Raw genomic sequence first — 27,596 nt, forward strand, 5'->3', positions numbered from 1 at the left:
TGGAGTGTTTTTCTGAATCTCTGCAGACGAGACACACTGGCTGCTGATGGTCCAGACAGAAGAGTCTGAGTTTCTCAGAGTGCAGACTGCAGAGAGCCTCTGAAGATCTCTGATCTCTCTCCTGTAAGAAGGACTCACACAGGTTCTTTAAGGCCAGGTTTGAAGGAGGACACTCTTGGAATATGTTCTCTGTCCACCAGCTGTGCAGACAGTCTTTACAGAAGCTGTGGCTACATGACAGGATGACAGGATCTTTAAAGATGTCCTGACAGACCGGACAGCAGAGATCCTCCTCTAATCTGGAAGCCATTTAGTCTGAGTGAAGCTGAAAACACAGCAGATAGACAGCTCAGACAGGAAACCAGTCAGTCATTCCCTGTTCACTGAGAGTTACTTTGAGTCTTTGTTGTAAACCTCTTGTTCAGTGTGTGGAGTCAGCAGCAGGGTGAAGTTTTCCAGTGTTCCCTCCTGCAGCTGTCCTCTGGTGGTTCTGGTCTGTAGATGAATCTTATCGTCTGTCTATCAGTGTCTCTGTCTCTGCTCAGTGATATAGAATAAAAACCTCTGTTTCCTGGTTTGTCTCAGGTGAGTCACGTAGGGGGCGGAGTTTATTCAGAGCAGGAACACACAGGATTGGACTCGCTCTTGTTTTTTCTATCTTCAGTAGAAATAAAAATTTACAAACAATACCTTCTTTTCTATTGGACATCACTTAGAGAAACACAGTGCTCATTATATGGACATAAAACACTGGTAATGTCTTTTTAAACAAACAAGATGTTGAAGGTTTGTACTTTTCTAAAAGCTCTGTAACTCGTCAGTCAGTCTATGAATCCTGGACTCGCCCAGTGGGACGATCATAGCAGGATCATCACACATTAAAGAGGATTGTGAGTAATGACTTAATCCAGATATTTGATTCAGTAATCTGACCCCTCCAGATGTTCTGAAACTGGAGTCCAGCTCTTGTCTGTCTCCAGGGAAAACCAGGTGAAGATAGTTTTCTGATTTCACTGTAACTCACGATGCCAACTGGTTAATTCATTTTAAAACAGGTAAGCAGGTCAAAAATCATCAGCCTCCAGCCTGAAAGCAGCGTTGTTCATGTTTGACTGACGGCCGAGCTGACAGAGGGGTCGTACCCGAGGTCACCCTGAGGATCCATCCATACATTTTCCTCCTCCTATCCAGGGTCTGGTTGACAACAGGTGAAGCAGGGACATCTCTGTCCTTAGTAATGTTTTATAGCTCCTCCTGGGAGATCCTGAGTCATCCAGACCAGATGGTGTGTCATCCCTCCCATGTGCCCGGAAAATCCTCTGAAGCAAGGTTCACGTTATGTTAAAGAAGAACTCTTGGGTACAGTGTGTTGTCTGACCAGGTCAGGAGGAAAGTGCTCCTACCATTTAAATGTAAGGAGTTCATGGTGTTGTCACATTAAAAGTGATAGAACAAGTTGTGTAACGATGGAACAAAGAACCAAAGAGAGGCGTTCAATCCCAGATTACTTTCTCTGCATGGAAGTTACTGCTTTTCCACCAACATGGAACAGGTTCTGCTCTAGCTCACTAATTATAAACTGGGTCCAAAAACTTCCAAACAGAACTGAAGAAACCTTTGGTAAAACATCTTCAAGGAACCTTGAAGAAGTACAGCTGCCTTCGACCCCAGGACTATAACCTGGAAGACTGAGAATGTGCACAGACATGTTCCCTGCTGGAACCAAAAACATCAGGTTTTACTTGGCCTGAGGTATGACCTGTGAGGACATCAATGGGTGTGTCTTATTCTACAGGTCGGATAGAGAAACAAACTTTACCTTCACAGTGCATCATGCGTCACATCAGTGATCACAGAGGTTCTGATCCAAACTGGAGGAAACGTGGGCTGGGTCTCTGGACTGAACCAAGGTTCAAGAATCCAGAATGGAACCAGTTCAAGAACCAGAGGAGGGTGGAAGAAAGGAAAAGAGTAGTGATTGAAGTGAATGCAGCTATTGGACGTTTGGTTTTGGAAAGTCACAGATCCCGAACACCGGAAAAGTCGTTTGACCCTCTGACGTATTTCAAGTGCGACTCAACAAACCACCCAAACATCATTTGATGAAAACCACGTGTTCCTGAGCAGGTGAGATCTAATCATTAGGTTTGACTTCCCCTCTGATTTTATAAGGTTGTATAAGGTTATACTGTTCTGCATGTTAATATTAATACGTTCAGTGACATGAAAGGTTTCATTTACTCAACCTCAGGTGTTTCTCGTGTGCCTCACGTGTCAAGTAGAGAAAAAATGATAACCGACATCATGCAAGTTTGCTTTCAAAATAAAAGCAGAGATTATTTATAAAAATCTTAAAAAATAAAGTGAATAATATTTCTGAAAGTGTAGTTGTGGCTGTTCTACAACAAGGTGAAAACATTAAGTGTTTATTCTTTAAACTTACTGCTTATTTAAAATGATGAACAAAATAATATTTTGAAATGTTAATGTGTAAATTTAAAGCTCAGAAATATTTTCATTGGTTTGAAATGTGAAACGGATCATTTCTTTTTGGTTGAATCAGTGACATATTTTCAGGATGTTTTTCTGTTTCTATGTGAATGTGTTTAACTCTGTTTTATAATGTTGGAACATGGAGCTCCATAGCAACGATTTTATTATGAAAAAACAAACAGGAAGTCGCCGTGTGTAGCCTGGGCAACTTGACCTCGGAGCAGCTCGGGACTTCTCGGCTCTGCTCGGTTTGTTTTCATCCCGCCCTTCACCGGAACCGAGCGAGATGAAAACCGGATCCCGCGGCGTTTGGGTGTCGGACAGACTGCACAGAGAGGACCGGGATCCAGAGAGGAGCGGGGTCCAGAGAACACCGGGATCCAGAGCGGAGCGGGATCCAGAACAGACCGGGGTCCAGAGCAGACCGGGGTCCGGCGGTGCTCTGCAGCGGTGTTTCAGAGCTGAGGCTCCGGACAGACACCGAGCGGTCAGTCGCAGCGGAGCCGGGTTGCGGTATACTCCTGGCGGCTGCAGCTCCACCTGCGTCCCGCTGATCGGTGGAGGACTGAGTCAGAGACATGTACCAGGTCCAGGTGAGCTCCACCTCTGATCCACTTCTGATCCACCTGTCACCTGCAGGTCCGTGAGGTTGAACAACATTAACAACATTTCTATGAAGAATCTGCTGTTTCCAGATGGAATCTAAATAAATATTCATGAAGTTACTGAAACTCTCAGTAAAGATCAAATGAATTCACAGAGAAATGAATCATTTTCTAATGAATCACTGAACTGATTCATATTTAGTTTTTGAATCTGATCAATCAACTGATCAATAAAACTGAAACTCAGCTTCAGTTTTTAACTGAAACTGAATTTATTCTCATTAATGAATCCGTTTTTAGTCTGTGGATGGTTTCTCTACTTCCTGTCTATTAATGTTATAACGTCATGAAACAAGCTAAATCTTTATCAGAGGGAACATATTCAGTTATTGATAAATCAGTGATCAATCAGTGTGATCAGAAAAATACAGTGTTTTTACCTGTTTTAACTCCAGGAATTAGACAGATCCACATGCAACACATTATTCTGCACCTGTTGTTTTCTGTTTCCCCTGTTTATTGAAGTTTAAGTAACATTAGAGCTGAAGTGATTAGTTATTGATCACAGTCAGTTCTGATCATTGATCACTGATAAATCAGATGATCATCTTTGGTTTGAACCTCTGCTCAGACAAAACGAGGAGTTTAAAGACGTCAGAGAAACCAGAACCAACAGGCTTCACTGCTCTGACATTCTACAGGTTAAATGATAAATTGATGAATTGATTAATGATCAGATAAATATGAGTTTTCTGGTTTTAAATAAGTTTTATCTTCAGTCAAACGTCAACTGAATTTATGATTTATTCTAAATATCACTCAGAATACTGACCAGCCGACCTGATCAGTGATTGATCAGTGATTGATCAGTGATAGCAGATATGTTATTGATTCATATGTTCACGTGGATGATGAGTTGATCCTCAGCAGCAGGATCACTGCTTTCCTTCAGTTTGGACTCAGATTTATTAGGAGAGACTCTGCTCGCTCTGATACTGGATCATACTCTCAGACCCGGACCCAGACCCAGATCCCGGCTGAGAACAGTGATGTGTCTGTGTAGAGATCAAACCTGGACCCAGAGTCAGTCTGTTGATTGATCCAGTGTTCAAACAGCTGCTGTCAATATTAGCTCTGATTAAACCACACAGGTGATGGATGCTCAGGTAACCAGGAAGTTCCCTGGTCTCCTGAAGCAAACAGAGACTGAATCATGACTCACAGCAGAGGTCAGGTGGTAGTTAATAACCTGTCACACCTGTTCACCTGCCACTGTAGCTGCAGATGGACACAGCCTGTTTTCATTCACAACCACAACCACAGTGTGTAGTTCAGAGTGCGTGGGAAAGCGGAGTATCCGTGTGAAGCTGTAAAGATGGCCGACATGAAGGAGCAGACTTTGATCTGCTGCAGATGAAACAGGAAGTCAGACACACGCTCACTTTGATGTGACGCAGGTGACGACATCGTGGCGCTCTCAGGTCTGTTGAGTTTCTTCTTCACATCATGAAGGTTTACAGATGAGACAGAAACTCCAAACATTCACTTCCTGTTGTTGGTAACAATTTGATCTCAGACTGGACGGTGACCTTTGACCTTTCTCTCAGTGTTGGAGTGAGGTTTGTCTGCAGAGCTGAGATCAGCCTGTCATGCAGACAGTGAGTGTGTACGTGTTCATCACGTTCATGTAAATCTGAGTCAGTCACTGGAGGTTTTGTTAGAAACAGCTGAGAGTCAGACTTTGGTCTGTGACTGGACCTCAGCCTCATCTGTCCCACTGATCAATGTTAAACACACAGAGACTGCTCTGCTCTGATTCATCTAATGTACAGTCAGTAGGAGGGAGAGCTGCTCTAATAGCTCCAATCATCAACACCGGCTCTCAGAGCAGCAGCAAGGAAATGTCCTGGTGTCCATCGATGTAACGTTAGGAGAGCTGCAGCTGCCTCAGTCTACTGATGGTCTTCAGTGAAGGCGTGGTGTGTTCAGGTTCCACAGACTCAATGAGTCTAAAAGCTGCTCTCCTTCGATGACACTCAGAGGAAACACATCGTCTGAAATCACTGAACTCACTACAGCAGTTTGTCTCTGTTGTTTGTGTCTCAGCGTTCAGCTTCAACGCGTCCATCGCTGTCGCTTCATTCAAAATGAATGAAGTCCTGATGAGTTCAGGTCAGAAACCACCGTATATCAGATGTTGTCTCTGGTTCTGTATTTAAATTTAGAGCTGAAACGATGAGTCGACAATAATTGACAACATGTGATGGTTTTAAGAGTAAACAATGGTTTTCTGTCGATCAGACATTAAAACATTTTCCGTCGACTTCTTTCTCTCTGTTTAAAGTCTCCGTCTCTTTTTCTAGTGTTCTGACTCTGATCTGAAACCAGATGAAGGATTTTAATCAGTTTATAACTGAACCGGTTTTAATGATCAGGTCTGTTTGTTTGGAGACGTCTGAGGAGGATTCAGCTCCTGAACCATCGGCACTGAAGGAACCTGAACCTGAAAACAGCTGAGCTAATGATTGATCTCTGTGTGAGCTGCTGTAATCAGAGCGTTCGTCCTCAGACGTCCTGAACCTCCTCTTGTGTCACCTCCTCTCATTAAACACTGTGAATACCCCCCTCACCCCTCCTCAGTGTGGAGGAGGTTTAACATTTTGGGAGTGTTTCTGATGAGCGTGGAGCTCGGCGGGGGAAAGGCCACGTCTGACCTTGGTGACAGAACGAATGTGAGGGATGAAAGGATCAAAGGGCTTTTCTGAAGAGGCTGAACGCTCCGCACGGCGACTTCCTGCGGCTCTAATTACAGCCTGAAGAGCTGACGGAGGAGGAGGAGGTCACCTCTGATCCACGATGGCTCCACTTCACCGAGTGCCTCCAGGTGTCCAGGTGAGCGCAGCTCTGACCTGTAGTAACCTCTGACAGCAGCCTGCTGCTGCAGACCCTCCTCTGTTACAGAATCCACCAGTTAAAGTTAAAGGTCTGCAGCGAAAACCTGAGAGACTGAAGAACTGATCCACATCTGGAGACTGAAGAACTGATCCACATCTGGAGACTGAAGAACTGATCCACATCTGGACGTTGCTTCGTTTGGTCTGAACCTTTTAGTCCTGGTGGTCTTCAGGACTTCGTACTGACACGAGGGGACGTGGACTGACAGGTCTCATTGATTGGACTGATGTGTTCATTGATCTTCACTAGGAGGAATAACTGATCATCATCAGCGCAGACTGAACCTGGACCTGGATGGTTACTGTTCTCGCTACCTGTCAGACTGAACACTGTCTGTTCTACAGGTCTGAGTTTCAGATTCCAGTTTATGTGGGTTTGGATCTGGTTTGATGTGGTCAGGATTCTCTGTCTCTGTCTGTGTGGTTGATAAATGTCCTGTAATTTATCAGTTGAAACCTTCAGCTGTGAGTCCGCCTGTGATGGTTCAGGTCTGAGGTCATTTCAGTGGATTTATGACAACATGAAGTGACCTTGTGACGGTGAAACCTGCCTCATCTCCTGCAACAACATAGAGGAACAACAACTGCACTCTGCTTGGCTTAATGGACTGAAAACCAGAGAGGGAGTCCCACAGGAGGCTGTGTGAGAGTGGGCTTGTTTTACTGTACTTGTCTGGTCCAGCAGCTTTGTGGGGACTAAAATTTAAATGGTTGTTTTGTCGTGATGGTTGAGGTTCGACAGAATCTCCAGAAGTAAGAAGCTAATGTTAGGCTATAAACCAACTACACCATGGTCACATGACGTCAACGTCTCCACCACTAAGCTTCCAACTGGTCATTTCATTTAGCTCTGAGCTCTTCTACAAAAGCCTTTCTTCTTAGAAAGTTAGTGAGAGTTTGAAAGAGCGTGAGTAGAAACACAACGAGGCTGTAAAGGTGGACTGGTGAGTAGATGGGTTTTCATGTTAACGTCCCCGACAACCTCTGTAGTCTCATTTAGACACTCGTTAGCAACCGCCTTTTTTAAGACACGTAAAAGCTTCAGACATCAGGAGTGGGGGATTTACTGACCGATGTTGGACAGTTTTATTGAGTGTGTCTGAGCTAACTGGAGTCTGTTGAGGTCAGCAGGTTATTGTCTTTGCAGAGATAAAGATGTGTCTCTGTGTGTCCTCTGCAGGCTCCTGTAGTCGTCCTGTACTGTAGTTACAGTGTGGGTGACTGAGGCTCAAAGAGCCACAGGGGGAAACTCTCTCATACAAGATTAATTAGCAGTCGAGCTACTGGATCATTGGAGGATATAAATATCTAAACTCTCCGGGGTCAAATATTCCTCCGTCAGCGGCCGAGCTGCTGCTGCTGCCCTTGGCACAGTTTCACCACTTTCATCTATATCTTCTATTTTACTGATCGCACCTGAATCATCAGCTCTTCATCTCATTTAATATGAAACATCTGCAGATACTGAGTCTGATCAGGAAAAAGATTTACACTCAATGAGGCAGCTTCAACCTGAACATGACACAGACATGTTTCAACAGCAGCAGAGACTAAGGCTGAGTGACTCCTGAAACTGACCTGAGATCAGCTGGTGGTTGATTAGAGAGGACGTCTCACTCTGTTCATCACTGACCAGGTTCTGGTCCAGCAGTCAGAAAACCTCCATCCAGGGTCTAGGATTGGTTTTGTCTTTATTTTAAACATGAGTAAATACAGCCACAGTGTTTGTGATGATGCATTCATGGACCTCAGAGACTCCTCTGTCCTGCTGTGACAAAGACGTTTCCTGCTTCACAGTGAAGGACAGTTTAGATCTGCAGAGGAGGCTGAGACAGCAGTTACAGTAGTATCTGTATCTGTAGTATCTGTAGTAGTATCAGTAGTATCTGTAGTATCTGTAGTAGTAGTATCTGTAGTATCTGTAGTAGTATCAGTAGTAGTAGTAGTATCAGTAGTAGTAGTATCAGTAGTATCAGTAGTATCAGTAGTAGTATCAGTAGTATCAGTAGTATCAGTAGTAGTAGTAGTAGTATCAGTAGTATCAGTAGTAGTAGTAGTAGTATTAGTAGTAGTATCAGTAGTAGTATCAGTAGTAGTAGTATCAGTAGTAGTATCAGTAGTATCAGTAGTAGTATCAGTAGTAGTAGTAGTATCAGTAGTAGTATCAGTAGTATCAGTAGTATCAGTAGTAGTAGTAGTATCAGTAGTATCAGTAGTAGTATCAGTAGTATCAGTAGTATCAGTAGTAGTATCAGTAGTATCAGTAGTATCAGTAGTATCAGTAGTATCAGTAGTATAGTAGTATCAGTAGTATCAGTAGTATCAGTAGTATCAGTAGTAGTAGTAGTATCAGTAGTATCAGTAGTAGTATCAGTAGTATCAGTAGTAGTATCAGTAGTATCAGTAGTAGTATCAGTAGTATCAGTAGTATCAGTAGTAGTAGTAGTATCAGTAGTATCAGTAGTAGTATCAGTAGTATCAGTAGTATCAGTAGTAGTAGTAGTATCAGTAGTATCAGTAGTAGTATCAGTAGTATCAGTAGTATCAGTAGTAGTATCAGTAGTAGTATCAGTAGTATCAGTAGTAGTATCAGTAGTATCAGTAGTAGTATCAGTAGTAGTATCAGTAGTATCAGTAGTAGTATCAGTAGTAGTATCAGTAGTATCAGTAGTAGTAGTAGTATCAGTAGTATCAGTAGTAGTATCAGTAGTATCAGTAGTAGTAGTAGTATCAGTAGTATCAGTAATATCAGTAGTAGTATCAGTAGTAGTATCAGTAGTATCAGTATCAGTAGTATCAGTAGTAGTATCAGTAGTATCAGTTAGTATCAGTAGTAGTATCAGTAGTATCAGTAGTATCAGTAGTAGTATCAGTAGTATCAGTAGTATCAGTAGTATCAGTAGTATCAGTAGTAGTATCAGTAGTATCAGTAGTAGTATCAGTAGTATCAGTAGTATCAGTAGTAGTATCAGTAGTATAGTAGTATCAGTAGTATCAGTAGTAGTATCAGTAGTATCAGTAGTATCAGTAGTAGTAGTAGTATCAGTAGTATCAGTAGTAGTATCAGTAGTATCAGTAATATCAGTAGTAGTAGTAGTATCAGTAGTATCAGTAGTAGTATCAGTAGTATCAGTTGTATCAGTAGTAGTATCAGTAGTAGTATCAGTAGTATCAGTAGTAGTATCAGTAGTAGTATCAGTAGTATCAGTAGTAGTAGTAGTATCAGTAGTATCAGTAGTAGTATCAGTAGTATCAGTAGTAGTAGTAGTATCAGTAGTATCAGTAATATCAGTAGTAGTATCAGTAGTAGTATCAGTAGTATCAGTAGTATCAGTAGTAGTATCAGTAGTAGTATCAGTAGTATCAGTAGTATCAGTAGTAGTATCAGTAGTAGTATCAGTAGTATCAGTAGTAGTATCAGTAGTATCAGTAGTATCAGTAGTATCAGTTAGTATCAGTAGTAGTATCAGTAGTATCAGTAGTATCAGTAGTATCAGTAGTATCAGTAGTAGTATCAGTAGTAGTATCAGTAGTATCAGTAGTATCAGTAGTAGTATCAGTAGTAGTATCAGTAGTATCAGTAATATCAGTAGTACTGGTCAGCTCGCTCCAGCTGCAGCTGCAGAAACTGTGGAGCTGCTGCAGCTCTGAGCTCAGCTCTGCTGGGACTCTGGGCTGATGGAGGACTGTTTGCTCAGCACAACAGCAGGTTATTTTTAGCCCGACAGCATCTCCACCAACAACACACACACACAGACAGCTGGACGACCGACACTGTGACAGAGTGAGGAAACAGAGAGAGAGAGAACATTAAACAGAAGAAAGAGCGGACAGTGAAGTTTTCAGTTTTCTTCCACTCATCATCAGATACAACTGGAGTTATCCTCACACATGTGCTTAGTTTGTGACAGTGGAAACAGTAGAGTATTTCCCATACTTGTGTTTTGTGTGTGTGAGTTGTGAGACCTTTTCATTCATGTCTTCTTGTTAGAGTGGAGGACCTGGAGCAGATCAGTGCATTGCTCTCCTGAACCTCCTGCAGACGCTGTTTGTACCTGGTTATTATGACTCGTTGGTTCAGTCCAGTCTGTGATGATTCAGGAGTTCAATAATAATAATAATAATAATACTTTATTGATCCTCGACAGGAAATTGCTTTGTTACAACAGCAGCACACCAACCATCACCAAAAAATATAAAAATATAAATTAAGATAAAATTAAAAGGGACAAGTGTAAACACGAAAAAAGAAAAACAAGATCAAAACAAGAGCCATACAAAATATATAGAATATACAAAATATACATCCTCTAACATCATCTCTCGACCGACACATGATGTTAGAGGATGGATCAGACGTTACTGTCAGTCTGTCGAGTGAAGACATCAACATGAGGATGTGTTGAGAGATGGTCCCTGTGGAGGAGGAGCAGGTTTCTGCTGCGTCCCTCCATCATGGTTCAGCTCTAATAATAAAGCTGAGGTTGATGTTTTATTGATAAACTCGTTCTGCCTGCTGCGTTCACTGAGGCAGATTTCACTCCATCAGCTCTCTCAGCCAACAGACGTCTCTCACCACTCGTTATTTTCTCCTCTGAGCTGAACTTCGGCCTCACACCTGCAGAAACTCACCTGTCTCACCTGAGCTGCAGGATGTGCAGAGAGTCAGTGTGGTGTCCTGACAGGAATATTTTGGATGTGAAACGAGGTCGACGCCTCGCAGGAGGCTTTTAGTTTAAATGGATTAAAGACAGTGTGAATAAAAGGACATGAAATGGAGGTTTGAACGTCACAGTTATTAAAACAAAAACACTCTGCTCCGTTTACACATCAGCTGTTTCATCCAACTCAGAGTCAGATTACATCTGAATTTAGGTCCTTTTATAAAGACTGTGACCTTGTATATTATCTAGACCCTTTTATCTAGAAGAGTGTTGGACTGTGCACTGAGATCTGGATTCTATCCTTGTCTCTAGATCCTTGATCTAAATGTATATATATATCTGAACAGAGCGGGATCTGGATCCTGTTCTTCTATCTAGATAACGGTACCTGGAATGATCTGGATTGTATCCAGATTGAGATCTTGTCCTGGAATGATCTGGATCATTGTGTGTAGATCGTGTCCTTAAATTAATTTCCTTGTATCTGGATCTCATGGATCTAGAGTCTTCTAACTAGATCATTATATTCTGGCTGTTTGTAGTAATGTGTAGTATTCAGGTGTTACACCAAAATGTTGATCACAATTTTCTCTCCATATTAATCAATCTCAGTATTTATCAGGATCTATAGTCTGAATGACTGAAGCCTAAAGAAACCAGCGGGATTATTAGTTAAACTGTGATAAACAGTTTACTCTGCCTTAACTAAACATTAAAAATTAACTTGTGTTGTAGCTGATCAAAACATGTAAATAAAACAAAAACCTGTGACTCTAATCACAAATTTCTCTGATAGGACCTTCTGTGTAGAGCAGATTAGTTTCTTATATCCACACTTCTTTTCATTCAGGGCAAAAGTTGACGGGACAGATGTTAGTTTTGGTTCAGCTCTGTTAGCCCTGTTAGCTGTTAGCTGTTAGCCCTGTTAGGACTTGGTGTGGACGGACTAACAGTATCTTCATCCTCTCTGTGTCTCTGGGATGAAACCTTTTCAGCTGATCGTAGATTTGTTGTGTTTCCATCTTTGTTGGTCCTGACATGTTTTTCAGACGTCTGAAAACAAACAAACTACCTCTGTGTGATCAACGTGCTGTGGTAGGACCTTTGTTGTCGACAGCTTCCTGTTCAGAGGATAATGTCAGTTCTTCTCTCTCTGGTTCCACTCATGTTTCTGACTCATCCACAGCTTCTTTACCTCCTGCAGGTCAGGAAATGGGTGTGAAGCTGCTGCCTGATTGGCTGTTGTCACGTTAATGCTGCTGTGTGATTGGTTGTTAGAATAAAACAACCCAAGTTTATCGTCTTAATCCACATACATTTTATTGCGATCGTTTTATAGCCCAGTCCCATGAAGTAGTTTTGTGTACTTACTTACTGTCTGCAGTCGTAGTACAGTGTAGTACAGTGTAAGTGACGTCAGGTTGTTTCTCCTCTGACTCTGCAGTTGCTCAGTGCTCAGGGAACACAATGACTTCACTGATGGATTTAACGTCAGTGTGGCTGTCTGTACTGTGGAGGTCACAGGTTCGACCTCTGACCTCTGACCTCAGCATCAGATCCAGGTAGGACTGAGGTTCAGGTCGATGGTTGTGGAGGAGGAACTGTGTTTTAACGCAGCTGAACTCTTCTCTCTCTGCTCCCAGACACTGAACCTGGATCAGATCTGATGGAGGTTGATTTATTGATCAGGAGTCGGCACAGAGCTGCTTCATGATCACAGGTTAATGACAGCAGCTGATCTGAGACTCTGTGAATATTCTAAACCATGAACAGACTCAGCTTCATGTTTTTGTCCAGCAGAGTCAGGTTCAGGTCACAGTGTGTTTGGATGTGTCGGCTGCGAGTGACAGAGTGAATGTGAACGTCCTGAATGAATGAATGAACCTGTCGATCTGCCTGTTGTAGGGGAAAGGGGAAAGGGTCGTTGCCATGGTGCTGAAGGAGCTTCCTGGTAAAAAGGCCTCCTCTGAAGGAAACCCCCTCCTCACCGTGACAACCAAGGTTGGCATGACGACCACGCTGTTTGTTTTCTGCCACTGAGATTTTTATTTCTTTGATTTTCTTTGTTTCTGTTCGTTTCAGACGTCAAACCTGCAGTGTCATTCACAGACATCATGAAATCATTTACAGTCGTCACATCTGAAACAGCCTCAATGAAAACTCCTGATTCTGGAGAATATTAACATCACTTTTGTTATTACTGAACTCGATTCACAAAAAACTAAGTCCAATAAACCAATAATAAAACAACATGATTCTAACCCCAAACCAGATCTGAACACCTGAGACCCACTGACACACTCAGTCCATTAACACGTATAATAAATAAATAAAGTAGACTGTGATATATTGATAGTCTGATCTGAAATATTCATATGAATGATCACGTGACCAGCAGGAGGCACAGTTAAACTCTGACAGGTTAAACTGAGCTGTGAACATGAGGAGAGCAAACAGCCTGATATTACAGGTGTTTTATTAGCATCTGATCTGACTGATAACTGACTGTTTGTAGTTTGTTAATATGTTGGTTTGACTTGGAGGCTCGGGCTCTGCTGTGTGTCATCTGCTTTGTAGTTGCTGTGTAGTTGTTGTGTAGCGTAGTTGTTGTGTAGTTGTGTAGTCGTTGTGTAGTTGTGGTGTAGTTGCTGTGTAGATGTGTAGTTGTATAGTTGCTGTGTAGATGTGTAGTTGTATAGTTGCTGTGTAGTTGCTGTGTAGTTGCGGTGTAGTTGAATAGTTGTGGTGTAGTTGCGGTGTAGTTGTGTAGTTGCTGTGTAGTTGTTTAGTTGTTTAGCTGTATACTTGCGGTGTAGTTGTGTAGTTCCGGTGTAGTTGCTGTGTAGTTGTGTAGTTGTGTAGTCGTTGTGTAGTTGTGGTGTAGTTGCTGTGTAGATGTGTAGTTGTATAGTTGCTGTGTAGATGTGTAGTTGTATAGTTGCTGTGTAGTTGTGTAGTTGTGTAGTTGCTGTGTAGTTGTGTAGTTGCTGTGTAGTTGCGGTGTAGTTGAATAGTTGTGGTGTAGTTGCTGTGTAGTTGCTGTGTAGTTGTTGTGTAGTTGCGGTGTAGTTGTGTAGTTGCTGTGTAGTTGTTTAGTTGTTTAGCTGTATAGTTGCGGTGTAGTTGTGTAGTTCTGGTGTAGTTGCTGTGTAGTTGTGTAGTTGCTGTGTAGTTGTTTAGTTGCTGTGTAGTTGCGGTGTAGTTGAATAGTTGTGGTGTAGTTGCTGTGTAGTTGTTGTGTAGTTGCGGTGTAGTTGTGTAGTTGCTGTGTAGTTGTTTAGTTGTTTAGCTGTATACTTGCGGTGTAGTTGTGTAGTTCCGGTGTAGTTGCTGTGTAGTTGTGTAGTTGTGTAGTTGCTGTGTAGTTGTTTAGTTGCTGTGTAGTTGCAGTGTAGTTGAATAGTTGTGGTGTAGTTGCTGTGTAGTTGTTGTGTAGTTGCGGTGTAGTTGTGTAGTTGCTGTATAGTTGCGGTGTAGTTGTGTAGTTGCGGTGTAGTTGCTGTGTAGTTGTGTAGTCGTTGTGTAGTTGTGGTGTAGTTGCTGTGTAGTTGTGTAGTTGTGGTGTAGTTGCTGTGTAGATGTGTAGTTGCTGTGTAGTTGTGTAGTTGCGGTGTAGTTGTGTAGTTGTTGTGTAGTTGCTGTGTAGTTGCTGTGTAGTTGTGTAGTTGTTGTGTAGTTGCGGTGTAGTTGCGGTGTAGTTGTGTAGTTGTTTTGTAGTTGCGGTGTAGTTGTTGTGTAGTTGCGGTGTAGTTGTGTAGTTGCTGTGTAGTTGTGTAGTTGTTGTGTAGTTGCTGTGTAGTTGCTGTGTAGTTGTGTAGTTGTTTTGTAGTTGCGGTGTAGTTGTGTAGTTGTTGTAGTTGTTGTGTAGTTGCTGTGTAGTTGTGTAGTTGTGTAGTTGTGTAGTTGCGTGTAGTTGTGTAGTTGTTGTGTAGTTGTGTAGTTGCGGTGTAGTTGCTGTGTAGTTGTTGTGTAGTTGTGTAGTTGCTGTGTAGTTGCGTTGTAGTTGTGTAGTTGTAGCAGGTGAAGCTCTGCTGCCTTGATGAGCCACAGATCTCAGATCAACTCTTCTGTAGCAGCCTGTTCTCACTATAAAAAATAAAGACTAATCAATAATTGATCGTTAATTTTCCTGAAGATTGATCTTCAAAGTCCATCCCAGAGATTCACAGCTAAGAACTGGATGAATTCATTTTCTGTCCAAACATATAAACATGTGATATCAGCTGCTCTCAGATCAGCTGTAGATGTGAAGCTCTTTTATTGTTTCTCTTTGCTGATCTCACTTCCTGTGAGTCTTTTATTTTGAAGTGTTCCTCCTCAGAGCTTCCTTCATGTGTAATCTGCTGTCTGACAGGATTAAATACTCCAGTCGACATGTGGACGAACACGACTCTGTGGATTAGGATTAGGAACACATACACACACACACACACACACACACACACACACACACACTGGTCTGTGATCAGGTTAAATTGGGCCTCAGACTGAACCAGTGAATTAAAGGCTGTTCTTTGTCCTACGTTTCCCAGAATTCTTTTGTTGTTGGGAAATAAATTCTGAGGCCTCAAGGCTGTTTCAGTCTGTACGAGTGCTCCGCCCTCCTCTCTCCTCTCTCCTCCTCCTCCTCTTCCTCCTCTCTGACATCACAGTGACCCGTCTCTGACTCTGATGACTCAGGTCTGATCTGGATCACCTGTGTATGTGGACTTGGACCTGAACCTGCTCCTGTCCACATCATATTTACCTCAGCTCCATGTTCATGATGCGACTGCTGCACAAATGACTTCCTGTCTGAGTCTTCTTCTACTGTTTACTTATTTATTCTGTTGTTGACAAAGAGAGAGAGAGAGACAGAGACAGAGAGAGGGAGAGACAGAGGGACAGACACAATTCTTCTATATGGAAGTGAAGTTTGGGGCTCACTGATCAAACAGGAGCAATGGGACTAAAACCCAGTTGAAAAGGTTCATCTTGAGTTCTGTAGAAACATACTGAGAGTCCACAGAAACTGTCCTAACCACGGCTACAGAGCAGAGCTGGGCCAGTTCCCCCTCTTAATTAAAATTAAAAAAAGAACAATCACATTTTGGAACCATCTGATAGAATCAGACACAGATTCATATCATCACAGATCATTCTTAGAACAACGAAGCTGTATGAACCCAGATCACATTACCTGGAATGGAACAAATGAGAAAATAACATTTCTATATAAAGGTGACACTATGAGAAGAACTCCAAATTCACAAGTAAAACAAATAAAGATAATAAACTCAGATATTCCAAACAGTAGAAAACAGAAATCCAATCAATTCATAAATTAGAATGCTATAATTTACTAGACAGAGAATTCCAATTAGCCCAATATTTAAGCCAAATAAAACATCCTATAAAAAGACAAACAATAACTAAATACAGACTTAGTGACCATAAACTCACAATTGAAACCGGACGCCAAAAAGACAATGGCTCCAAAGATCAAACAGAATTTGTTCACATTGTAAAACAGGTGAAACTGAAACAGAAATTCATTTTCTCACAAGTTTCCCAAAATATAAAGAAATGAGAGAAAATGAATTCACCACATTTAGACAAAAAAATCCCAAACTTTGCTTCCATCCCAAAAGATGAACAGATTGAATCCTTCTAGGAGAAGAAAGCTCTGTGATAGAAGAGGAGAGTCTGTCACACAGAGACTCAGTTTAATGTAGGGATTCTATATGTGTGTATGGATATACATACACATGTATATGTTTATATTTTATTTAGTTTTCTTGTTGTTTTGTTTTGTTATTTCTTATCTCATTCTTTATTATTATCTTATTGTATATACTTATCGTTATATTTACTGATGTTCTAATGTTCATGTCAGTTTATGCTTTGGCAACATGTTTTATGTGAAATGTCATGACAATAAATCCAAATCAAATCGACAGACAGACCTGGGTGAGGACTGGGAGCAGCAGGTGTGCTGTGGTTGTCTGTGGTGGACCTGGTCCAGTCTGATGCTGCAGACCCTGTCCTGACCTGAGCAGGACTCGGTCTGGATCAGTGTGAAGTGATCATGAAGTGAAGAATGAGAGTCAGTTGTTCTTCAGACCTGATCCAGTCTGTGACCAGGTCTCATGTCGTCCTGCTCTGCTGTGAGTCTGTTTGTACAGCAGTGAGTGAGCACACTTTTCCTGATCCACCAGGACTGGACTCAGATCAGGTCTCGTATGCAGATCTGTCCTGACTCTACCTGCAGAACCTCATCCAGAATCCTGCAGAGTCCACGGAGTTTAGAGACAGATCAGATCTGCTCCTGAAGAACAGCTCAGCTGTTCACGTTAGTTTAACATTAAACCATGAAGGTGAACTGATTCAGACGTATCTCAGACTAGCAGTTGTTAGCAACAGTTGTTAGCAACAGTTGTTAGTAACAGTTGTTAGCAACAGTTGTTAGTAACAGTTGCTAACAACGCTCTACAAACAGCGTAGCAACATGTCCACAGATAAAACCTGAACAGTTCTCTGTGTCTGACTGACTTCATGTAAACTAATGAGACTGAGCTGCTATAAACAGGAACATTAGCAGAGAGTTCACTGCTGCTGATGAGGAGCAGCCATCTTGGATTCTGATGTCGGGGTTGGTGGGGTTGCTCTGACTTCAGGAGGCGTTCAGGTTCAAACTTCTGAACTCAGAAAATCTAACTTCAGAGGGGAACTTGAACGCAGCATGATAAACATATCCTGACAGTGACATTAGAAACTCAGAGTGATTCATGTGTTCATCATGTTTCTGTCAGTTCATCTCAGAGACGTCCTCACACCTCCACGTCCTCACGTCCTCACACCTCCACGTCCTCACGTCCTCACGTCCTCACACCTCCACGTCCTCACACCTCCACGTCCTCACGTCCTCATACCTCCTCACGTCCTCACACCTCCACGTCCTCACGTCCTCATACCTCCTCACCTCCTCACACCTCCTCATGTCCTCACGTCCTCACGTCCTCACACCTCCACATCCTCACACCTCCTCACGTCCTCACACCTCCTCACGTCCTCACACCTCCACGTCCTCACGCCCCACACCTCCTCACGTCCTCACACCTCCTCACGTCCTCACACCTCCACGTCCTCACACCTCCACGTCCTCACGTCCTCACACCTCCTCACATCCTCACGTCCTCACACCTCCACATCCTCACACCTCCTCACGTCCTCATACCTCCACGTCCTCACGTCCTCACCTCCTCACGTCCTCACACCTCCTCACGTCCTCACGTCCTCACACCTCCTCACGTCCTCACACCTCCTCACGTCCTCACGTCTGCCTGTTCGACCAACAGTTGAACATGTTTAGTTTTTCAGCTCCAACTGTTTCACATGAAAAGTCGTAGATAATGAACCAGCTGATGGATGAGTTGTGTCCCTGACACAGAGGATCAGGTGTAAACCTCAGTGAAGGTCAGAGTGTGTTTGTGGCGGCCATCTTGTCTCCTCTGTGTAACTGTTGTTGTCGTCTGCAGCTGGTCGGGGAGCAGCAGGAGAGCCGCCCCCTGCTGAGCCCCTCCATCGATGACTTCCTGTCAGAGAGTCGCAGCGACGCCGCCTCCGCCCGACCCCTCACCTCCAACACAGCAGGTAGGCTCCGCTAATTATCACCTCCTCACCCCCTCTGTCTCACCCCTGCCCCCCCGTCTCCCCCTCTGTCTCCCCCCTCGTCCTCCACAGGGATCCTCTGCAGCTCGTTGCCACCTCCTCTTCATCCCTCCATCCTCCTCCTCTGCTCCTCCTTCAGGTGGTGTAGTGAGCTGCTCCTCTCTTCTTCATTTACTCCAGAATGAACTGACTCCCCCTCCTCCCCCTGCTCCCCCTCCTCCTCTGTTTGTCTTGTCAACATCTTTTTCTAACTTCTTAACTTCCTGTGTCGTCCTCTAACTTCTACCTCTGACCTCCCCCCTCCTCTCCCTCTCTCTCTCTCTCTCTCTCTCTCCCTCCCTCTCTCTCCCTCTCTCTCTCTCTCTCTCTCTCCCTCTCTCTCTCTCTCTCTCTCTCTCCCTCTCTCTCCCTCTCTCTCCTCTAACTTCCTGTCCTTGGCCGTCCTCCTCCCTCCTCCTCTCTGCCCATCTGTCACCTCAGACTCAGCAGGTAAACCAGCCGTTAATTAACACCTCTGACCTCCTCTGTCCTCCTGTCTGCCCCCCCCCCCCCCCGTTCCTCTTCATTAAAAACTGTAACTGAGACTGAAGCAGCTGAAATTTCATCTGTTCATCTTCAGAAGATCAAAGTGTGTGATCATGTGTCAGAGTTTAATGTCGACCTCTGAAGATCAGACTGAGTCAACTCGTCGTCACATGATCAGCTGCTGTATTGAGGATCAAACATGATCTGTACCTGTGCTGAGGCTCAGGTGAGGCTCAGGTGACAGAGGCTTCATCTCTGCTCAGAGTCAACATCTGTTTGTTCTGATCTCAGACCTCAAGTTGCTTAAATCATCAACAGTTTATCTGTAGTTTAACTGAGTCTGGATAAATAAAGTCTGACTCAAACTAGGTTTGTTTGTTAAGTCTGAGTTCATCTGTCATCATTTGTCAGAAACTAAAGTTACAAATAAAGATTCAGATTCTTTAATGAAGACTGAAATATTGATTATTGATTAGTACCGATTGTTGTGACAGATCCTGGAGTGATGAGTTAGCAACCGCCTTTTTTAAGACACGTAAAAGCTTCAAACATCAGGAGTGGGGGATTTACTGACCCATTTTATGTCGGAGAATAAAACCTGAAAATGTCTTGAGCTTGTGTTAAAACCACAGACCTTATTTCAGACATTTAACCAGAAACACACTAACATGCTAACTGACTTCCTGGTTTCAGGATCAGTCCTGCAGGACTCTGTAGGAGACTTGTTAGTGTCAGAGCTGAATGAATCTGACTGGGACTAGACTCTGATCACAGACGTCCTCTGAACCTTCAGCTGTTCTCATACTCTGACTGTCTGTCCTCCTGTCCTCCGGTCCTCCGGTCCTCCTGTCCTTCAGTTCTGTCCACAGCTCTGGACCTGGTGGACCTCAGCGAGCCAGGGGAGAGCAGTGGGGGCAGTAATGGTGGCAGCAGCGGCAGCAGTGGTGGTGGCAATAACAAGGACCGGAGGAGGAGTCCTCTGAGGAGGAAGGGCAGCTCCAGGAGTCCTCGACGCCAGGGGAGACCTGAGGAGACGGAGCTGATCCAGGTGGAGGTGGAGCACCTGCCCGCCAGTCCCAGAACACCTGAGAGGATCTCTCTTGACTCAGGTACCTGTGTGTTACCTGTGTGTCTACAGCTGAGGCAGGTTCATACTTCCTGTGTCTCAGTGAGGTCACAGACTCAGATCAGCTGCCTCAGACCTCCGGTTGTTTTTAGTTGTAGCTCATTTGGTTAAAAGCTCTGGACTCAGTCAGTCGTGACTGAAAAGCAGCGGAGGCTGATTTTAATCTGAGCTTTTACTGTGATGAGGTTTTAACTTCCCGTTTCACCTCCGACCGTTTCAGGACGTCTGATGTTCATGCAGACTGAGCTCAGTGATCACAGCGTGTTATGTTGTTGTTGTCATGGTTACAGTGAGTCTGCCGTCTCCTCTGGACAAATGGGAGGAGGTGAACCTGGACGTGGAGGACGGAGGACGCAGGAGGAGATACGAGAAGAGATGCACCTCCCACCACTCCTCCAGTGAACTGCTCTGGTAAAAAAACAGCTTTAACTTTAAACCACAGACGACATTAAAGCAGCAGAAAGAGGTCAAAGGTCAAAGGTCAGAGTCTTCTGGACTCTGTGTTGAGAGTTCAGAATTAAGACTGAACCTTCAGACTCAGTGTGAGGAGGAGGAGCCCGGAGGAAACAGAACCCAGGGACACATGTTAAAGAATCAGAAAATGCTAACAGGCTAACATTTGTCCAGCTGAGGCTGATGGGAACGTCACCAGTCCTGCAGGTGTCCTGCTCTCCAGAGGATGAACTGCCTCCACGGTCTGTCCTGCAGCGCCACCATCAGGACACGTTCAGAACAGCAGATAAATCCTCAGGGTGTTTGTTCAGGCTGTAACTGCAGCCTGCAGGGGGCGCTGTCACAGCTTTACCACTCAGGTTTGTTTCCTTCTTCAGGTCTGCAGAGTTTAAAACTGATCCACTGACCAAGAACTCCTTCGACGTCCGCAGCTTCGACGACCTCGACTTCATATCATCGACACAGGTCAGCTCATCTTACTGCAGTACTACTGACGTACTGCAGTACTGATGTACTACTGACAGTACTACTGCAGTACTACCAACAGTATTACTGCAGTACTATTTTCTCTGCCCTGTTAAACAGAGAACCAGAGTCAGGTCAGTTTGTATTTGTGTTGTTTCAACCCTTCAGATTCAGTTAATCTGGAAGCTTAATGATCACAGCAGGAGTGTGCTGTGTGAAGTTCAGGGAGCCTGGGAGAACAGAGTGTTACCTGTTTAGTTCAGGTGTTTTAATGTCTCTTTGATACGACTTTGACTTTGTTTTTTCTGTGTCTTTGTTTTTTTCTTACTGACGGCTGCTGGCTGACCTGTGTGTGTGTGTGTGTGTGTGTGTGTGTGTGTGTGTGTGTGTGTGTGTGTGTGTGTTGTTAGGACTGCGGGGCGTCCAGACAGCGCAGACGGACTCGGTCCCTGCTCGCCAGAAACGAGTCTCTGGAGGACGAGTTTGTCAGAGCGAAGGCTGCAGTGGAGGTAGCACACACACACACAGGCTTGTTCTTGTTCTGTGTGAGGACTCTGACCCTGACCTGAGTCTGACCTGGACCTGGTGTCCTGCAGGTCCAGCAGCTCCTCCTGCTGTGTGATACAGATCAGATATCAGCTGAACGCTGCACTTCCTGTCACCTGAGCCTCTGATTCAGCAAAGACTCAGGTTCATGATGCTGCTCTCAGATCAGCTGACCCACACACACTGAACGCAGCACAAGGTTTAATCAGGAACAACAACACAGAGATAGAGTCCTGGTCTGGTCTGACTCATACTGCGGTCTGATCCTGGTCCTGGTCTGGTCTGAGTGATGAGGTGATTTAGTGATGACTAAGACCTCATCTCTCTGAGTCTGGATTTAGCTGCAGGTGTTTTAATCCTCGGAGGTTTAACCTGTTTGAAATATGAATTTATCTGAGCAGAGTTTGGATCGTTGACCTCAGGATCCACAGGATCAGAACCAGCTCTGATCAGGACTCTCAAGTTTATATTTTTCCCTCCACTGTTTGGTCATGTGACTCGGCTCTGAGTTCAGTCAGACTGAGACTACGTCCTGTAGTTGTTCTGTATGGACAGACTTCTTGAATATTAACGGACACATTGGTGTCAGAACCTCCAGCTCTGACCAGGAGCAGAGACAGATCCAGGAGCTGGTTCCTAAACGAGGCCTTCACCTCTGTAACATGGACGACATGAGTGAAGCTGATTGGCCCTGACAGCCTCTTTGTCGACGCTCCAACAAACAGCTGCATGGATTTTATTTCACCACAGGAAACTGAAAACATCGAGAGTCTGTTTTTACAGGAGGTGAAGTAAAGGTGAAGAGGACTGAGAGCCTCCTCCTCCTCCTGCTGAGTATTTAATGACTCAGTCAGTTGGAGCGAGCTGGTTCAAACACTGAGTCCTGATCCAGTATTTATATGTTCCTACATTATACAGCTGCTCTCAGCTCGTGGACCAGACTGACTGTCCCTGCAGCATCAGACCACTTCATGGTCCTGTTCAGTATAATGGACTGAAACTCTGCTGGTTCAACCAGGTCCTGACCTGTGAACAAGTCTGAACAGGTTCTGAACAGGTCCTGGTTAACATCAGTGAAATGTGTAGATATCAGATTACAAAGACGACCATGGACCCGGGAAGACCCGGTCCTGTTTTGTGCTGAAGGATCCAGTTGATTTTTTTTCTGAAAACAAATTAGAAAACTAATTAAAGACACTAGATTTTCAAGGTGCATTATGGGAAATGTAGGATCCAGTGTTTCCACCTGCTGCTCAGTTACAGTGTGTTTGTTGTGTTACAGTCGGACACGGAGTTCTGGGATAAGATGCAGGCGGAGTGGGAGGAGCTCGCTCGGAGGAACTGGCTGGAGGAGTCTGAGGGTCAGTGTCCGATCCCGCCCTCCATCTCACCTGCGGAGAAGGTGAGTGAGCTCCTGTCCTCGTCTGAGCCTCCTGGTCCCATCCAGAGAGACCTGATCCTGAACCTGAACCTGAACCTGAGACGGAGGAGCTGATGGCTGATCTGAGAGCAGCTCAGGGCTGAATCTGTGATTATCACTGAGATGGATGTTGGAGCATTAATCTGTAGTTTTAATCCTCTGGCCTGAGATCAGCTCTGAGCGCCTCCATCCCGAACACCGAGCAGCGGTAATCTGCCGTAATCCCTCCTCCGCCTAGGTGTTACATCACCGTGGTGACGGAGGTGAAATCGCTCTGATGTCGACACGTTACCAAACAGCTGTTCACACATGTAGAACAGATCTCAGGTCATCGCCGCGTGCTCGTCGTATTCTTCATGTCTGTTTCACGTCACCTCTCAGATTAAACAGCAGAGCTTCACTTATTCACAGATGGTGGTGACAGCGCCTCTATGTGGTGAAAAAGGAGCTGACAGATATTTCTGAATGTTTTGGCTGCAGGATACAGAAACATCAGGTCCAGATTTGTGTGTGAAGTTGTGTCGGAGTGTGTTTCAGGTTTGTGGTGAAATTTGACCTCAGTGTGTTCGTGTCCAAATCTTCATCAGTGCGATGGCTGAAGAATTATATATATATATATAAACAGAATCAAACTTCACATCACTTTTTTGAGAAGTTTGACAATAAGATTTTAACAAGAACAGGATTATTTCCTCTAAGCTGTTGAAAGGCTTTTAATTTGAAAGGTCTGCACAGGAACTAAGATTCATTCATCACGAGAAAAACCGCAGAGTTGAATGAGTGAATGAGTGAATAAAACTGATGTTGTGGTTTGAGTAGAGACAGAACTCTGATGTCTGCAGGGTTACTACTTCAACACCAACAACCCGTACAGAGACTGGCCCAACGCCTTCGCCGAGGGGCAGGAGAAAGCCCGGGAAGGAGACCTGAACGCCGCTGTCCTGCTGCTGGAGGCCGCCATCTTACAGGACCCGCAGGACTCTGAGGTGAGGAACCCTGGACCTGTTTATATACGAACCCCTGCTGCAGGTGGGAGACTGACGGAGACCTGTGCTGTGCTTTCAGGCCTGGCAGGTTCTGGGGACAACTCAGGCCGAGAATGAGAACGAGCAGGCCGCCATCGTGTCCCTGCAGAGGTGAGACTGCACTGTTCCCACTGTAAGTCACTCACTGTTTGACCTGTTCCTGTCTCACCTGTCTCACCTGTGGCAGGTGTCTGGAGCTCCACCCCAACAACCTGCTGGCTCTGATGGCGCTCGCCGTCAGCTTCACCAACAGCGGCATGCAGCGGGAGGCCTGTGACGCCCTGCGCCGCTGGATCGGCCACAACCCCAGATACAAACACCTGGTCCTGGACCAGAGGAGCCCGTTACAGGGCTCCCCGGCCACGCCCCGCAGGGGCCCCCACACCTCCGCACCACCCAGGTACAAACACCTGAGGGTTCAGGTCTGGGACTGAACTGCCCTCTAAGCTCTAGTCTTCAGTTTGGTTAAATACTACATTACCCATGAGCCTCTGTGGTTGTTGCTATGGAGACGACTGCATCATCAACTGTGACTGAGCGCTGTGTCGTATGCAGAACGTTTGATTAGGCTTTCAGAGTTTATCCAGTGAGTTCAGCTCTGAAGCTCTGTGATTGGATGGTTCTGACAGCAATGCTTTCTGGGAGTTGAAGTTGACTTCAGAGTTAAAGTTGTAACAGATGCAGTACGACATTTAGTAACAACTGTTTCCCTGTGTGTGTTTGTGTTACCTGTGTGTGTGTGTGTGTGTGTGTGTGTGTGTGTGCGTGCGTACAGGTGTGAGTTGCAGGACGTGCTGCTTCTCTTCCAGGACGCGGCTCTGTTGAATCTGGACTGTGTGGATCCGGACCTGCAGACCGGACTGGGAGTCCTCTTCAACCTCAGCTCAGACTTTGACAAAGCTGTGGAGGCTTTTACTGCAGCGCTGTCCGTCAGACCACAGGTAACACGCACACACAGGTAACACACACCCTGGGTCACGGCGCCCTCTGCTGGACAAACCCTAACCCTTTTTCAGATCCTGATTCTGATGGATCCCCCCCCTCCACCTGGCTGTGACCTCTGTGACCTCTGCGTGTCCCCTCTCCTCAGGACTACCTGCTGTGGAACCGGCTGGGAGCGACGCTGGCCAATGGGAACCGCAGCGAGGAGGCGGTGGAGGCGTACACCAGAGCTCTGGAGCTGCAGCCCGGATTCATCCGGTCCAGATACAACCTGGGAATCAGCTGCATCAACCTGGGAGCTCACAGGTAACACAGACACAGGAAGTCTGCTTCATTCAGTCAGAGTTAGACAGAGGACAGGTCTCTGACCAGAGGAGGTCACAGTCGTTAGACCTACAGGAAATAAACATGTTGGTAACTTGACATGTGATGGATTTAGTTTTGAAGATGTGACGATGAGTTTGATGGTTAAAGAATAAAAGAAGCTCAGATCAGAAACAGTAAACAGTAAACACAGTAAACTCTGAGCTCACAGTAGATCTTCTCTGTTCACGGTTTGGTCCTGGTTGTGGTCCTGGTCCTGGTCCTGGTCCTGCAGGGAGGCGGTTAGTAACTTCCTGACGGCTCTGAACCAGCAGAGGCGGAGCCAGCGCTGCAGCCATCAGCAGATGTCAGCCAACATCTGGGCCGCCCTGCGCATCGCTGTCTCCTTGATGGACCGACCCGAGCTGTTCCAGGCCGCCAACGTCGGGGACCTGGACCTGCTGATGAGGGCGTTCGACGTGGACGATGCCTGATGGGGGACAGAGGTCTCCTGGCGTGACGGAGCAGAGGAACCAGTTTGGTTTGAGACCAAAGAGACGACGGCTCCTTCGCAGAGTAACAGCACAACCCTTTATCTTCCTGTAGCAGCACCTGTACACCTGTACACCTGTACCTGTACACCTAAACACCTGTACCTGAACACCTGTTGTCTGAGGACGAGCGCTGTCTGTTCAGGACGTCTGCTCCTCATTAACCTTCACTCTGAAAATCAGGCCTTAAAAGCCATTAAACTGTGTCAAGCATGAGTTTAAAAAGAGGAAGTTAACAGCACCTGTGACCACGACCAGCAGTGATGTCACAGGTAAGAGGTCAACTCTGAAGACTGTTAAATTCCTCCGACAAACCGTAAATCCTCTGATTAAGTCAGTTTGTTTCTGATGAAAACACCCATCTCTCTCTGATTAACTCGACGGTGAAACATTTCCTGCTCGAATGTTTCACACCTGAGGTCGAAGGAAGGCTCAGACTGAGGTAAAGGACGTGACGTCTCTGAGTGTCAGCCATGATCCTCATCAGTTCTTCACCTCATGATGTTTTCCATGACTGACCTGTTACTCTGATACAGACTTTAATCAGAGAATTTACAGTGATGGTCATTTCATCAGATTTATCTCGTGTTAACCTGCAGCTTCTCTTCACTCTGACACTCACCTGTTCCTGAAGAACACCTGTTCACTCTGAAAACATCAGGTCCAGGATCAGACTCTGAGTTAAATCACTTTATATGAAATGTTGGCTCTTTAATTAAAACTTCTTTCACTGTGGCCGTTCAGTTTTATTTATTATAGCGACACAGAAAGCTCCTTGCTCACCTGACAGGTGAGAATCTGTCACCTGCCTCTTCACTGAAGGAGTTACTGAGAAGATAATTCTCCTCATCCTGATCAGAAAGATCATTAGACTCAGAGTGTAGAGTTTATAAAACCTTTATTTAACCAACATGTATCAAACTGCTCCGTAAATAACTTTAATAAAATATTCAATAATATTAGAACAAAGAAGAAGTTTCAGTTCTATTTCTCAGTTTTATTTGACGTTTCAACCAAAAACAAATGTTCTGTTTGTTGGATGAAAGTCGAGCTCAGGGAGGTCAGTGATGAAGAGGAGCAAGATGCAGACTGTCAAAATAAAATACTGACTCAGACAGAGCTGCTGTGATGTTTCCTCCTGAAGTTAAAATCAAACTCTTTGTTCTCTTCGAACCTTTAAAGCCATAAACCATCAGAGACCTGAACCTGAGGCTGATCCAGATCAGTCGGTCTCTCAGTCTCAGTTCAGGGAAAAACTAACCTGTTCATTCAGGAGGCGTGAAGCTCTTCATCACAGACAGCAGGTCAGGCTGCACGTCGTCCAGCAGGAGGCGCCGTTCACACCTGACGACCTGAGAACAGACGAACAGCGATTGGTTGATTGTACCTGTTCTCAGGTGAACATGTTTGAATCTAAAATCTTTGTTCTGCTTTAAAAACACAAAGCTGTTTCGCTGGTTTCTGTTCTGTCATTTGTTCCTCATGTTTGTTTTATTCTGACACTGTTGTTTTATTTTGAAGGTCTGCTGTTTTATTCTGGCAGTCTGGTGTTTCCTCCTTCCTGTTGTTATCTCAGGTGAATCTCCTGGTTTCAGTTTGATCGACAACAGCTGACTGAGTCAAACTAAGGTAAAAATGTAAAATATATTTAAACAGCATCAAATATTCAAATCACATTTAAATATTCAGCGATCGATGAGTTCAGTCAGTTTCTCCTGATTCGTCTTTTTCCACATTTAAGAAGCTGAAACCAGTGAATATTTAACATGAAGGAAACCGTTTGATTTTCTTGAGCTGGAGTTAAGCCTGCAGCAGCTGCTTCGTGTTTAATCTCTGCTCGTGTTTCTGCAGAAGAAGCTTCAGGTTTAAAGAGA

The 27,596-nt window shown here is 44.7% G+C and overlaps 1 protein-coding gene across 3 annotated transcripts; it reads left to right on the top strand.

Moving 5' to 3' along the window:
- Positions 1–1,615: 1,615 nt before the first annotated feature.
- On the top strand, positions 1,616–26,457 carry pex5lb (peroxisomal biogenesis factor 5-like b). Of its 3 annotated transcripts, XM_018679010.2 has the most exons (15): positions 1,622–2,127; positions 2,676–3,086; positions 12,622–12,717; positions 18,234–18,348; positions 19,749–20,000; positions 20,308–20,428; positions 20,848–20,935; positions 21,346–21,444; positions 22,764–22,883; positions 23,744–23,887; positions 23,967–24,037; positions 24,114–24,326; positions 24,702–24,867; positions 25,017–25,174; positions 25,467–26,457. In XM_018679010.2, exons 2-15 carry the CDS (start codon positions 3,072–3,074, stop codon positions 25,663–25,665), a joined length of 1,857 nt encoding a protein of 618 aa, XP_018534526.1. In that variant the 5' UTR covers positions 1,622–2,127; positions 2,676–3,071; the 3' UTR covers positions 25,666–26,457. The 3 variants fall into 3 exon arrangements, with proteins under 3 accessions (XP_050926180.1, XP_018534526.1, XP_018534527.1); XM_051070223.1 differs by lacking the exon at positions 22,764–22,883 and having other exon boundaries at positions 1,616–2,127; XM_018679011.2 differs by lacking the exon at positions 12,622–12,717 and having other exon boundaries at positions 1,628–2,127.
- The last annotated feature ends 1,139 nt before the right edge of the window (positions 26,458–27,596 follow it).

This window comes from Lates calcarifer, linkage group LG4, assembly GCF_001640805.2.
Source record: "Lates calcarifer isolate ASB-BC8 linkage group LG4, TLL_Latcal_v3, whole genome shotgun sequence".
NCBI lineage: Eukaryota > Metazoa > Chordata > Actinopteri > Centropomidae > Lates > Lates calcarifer.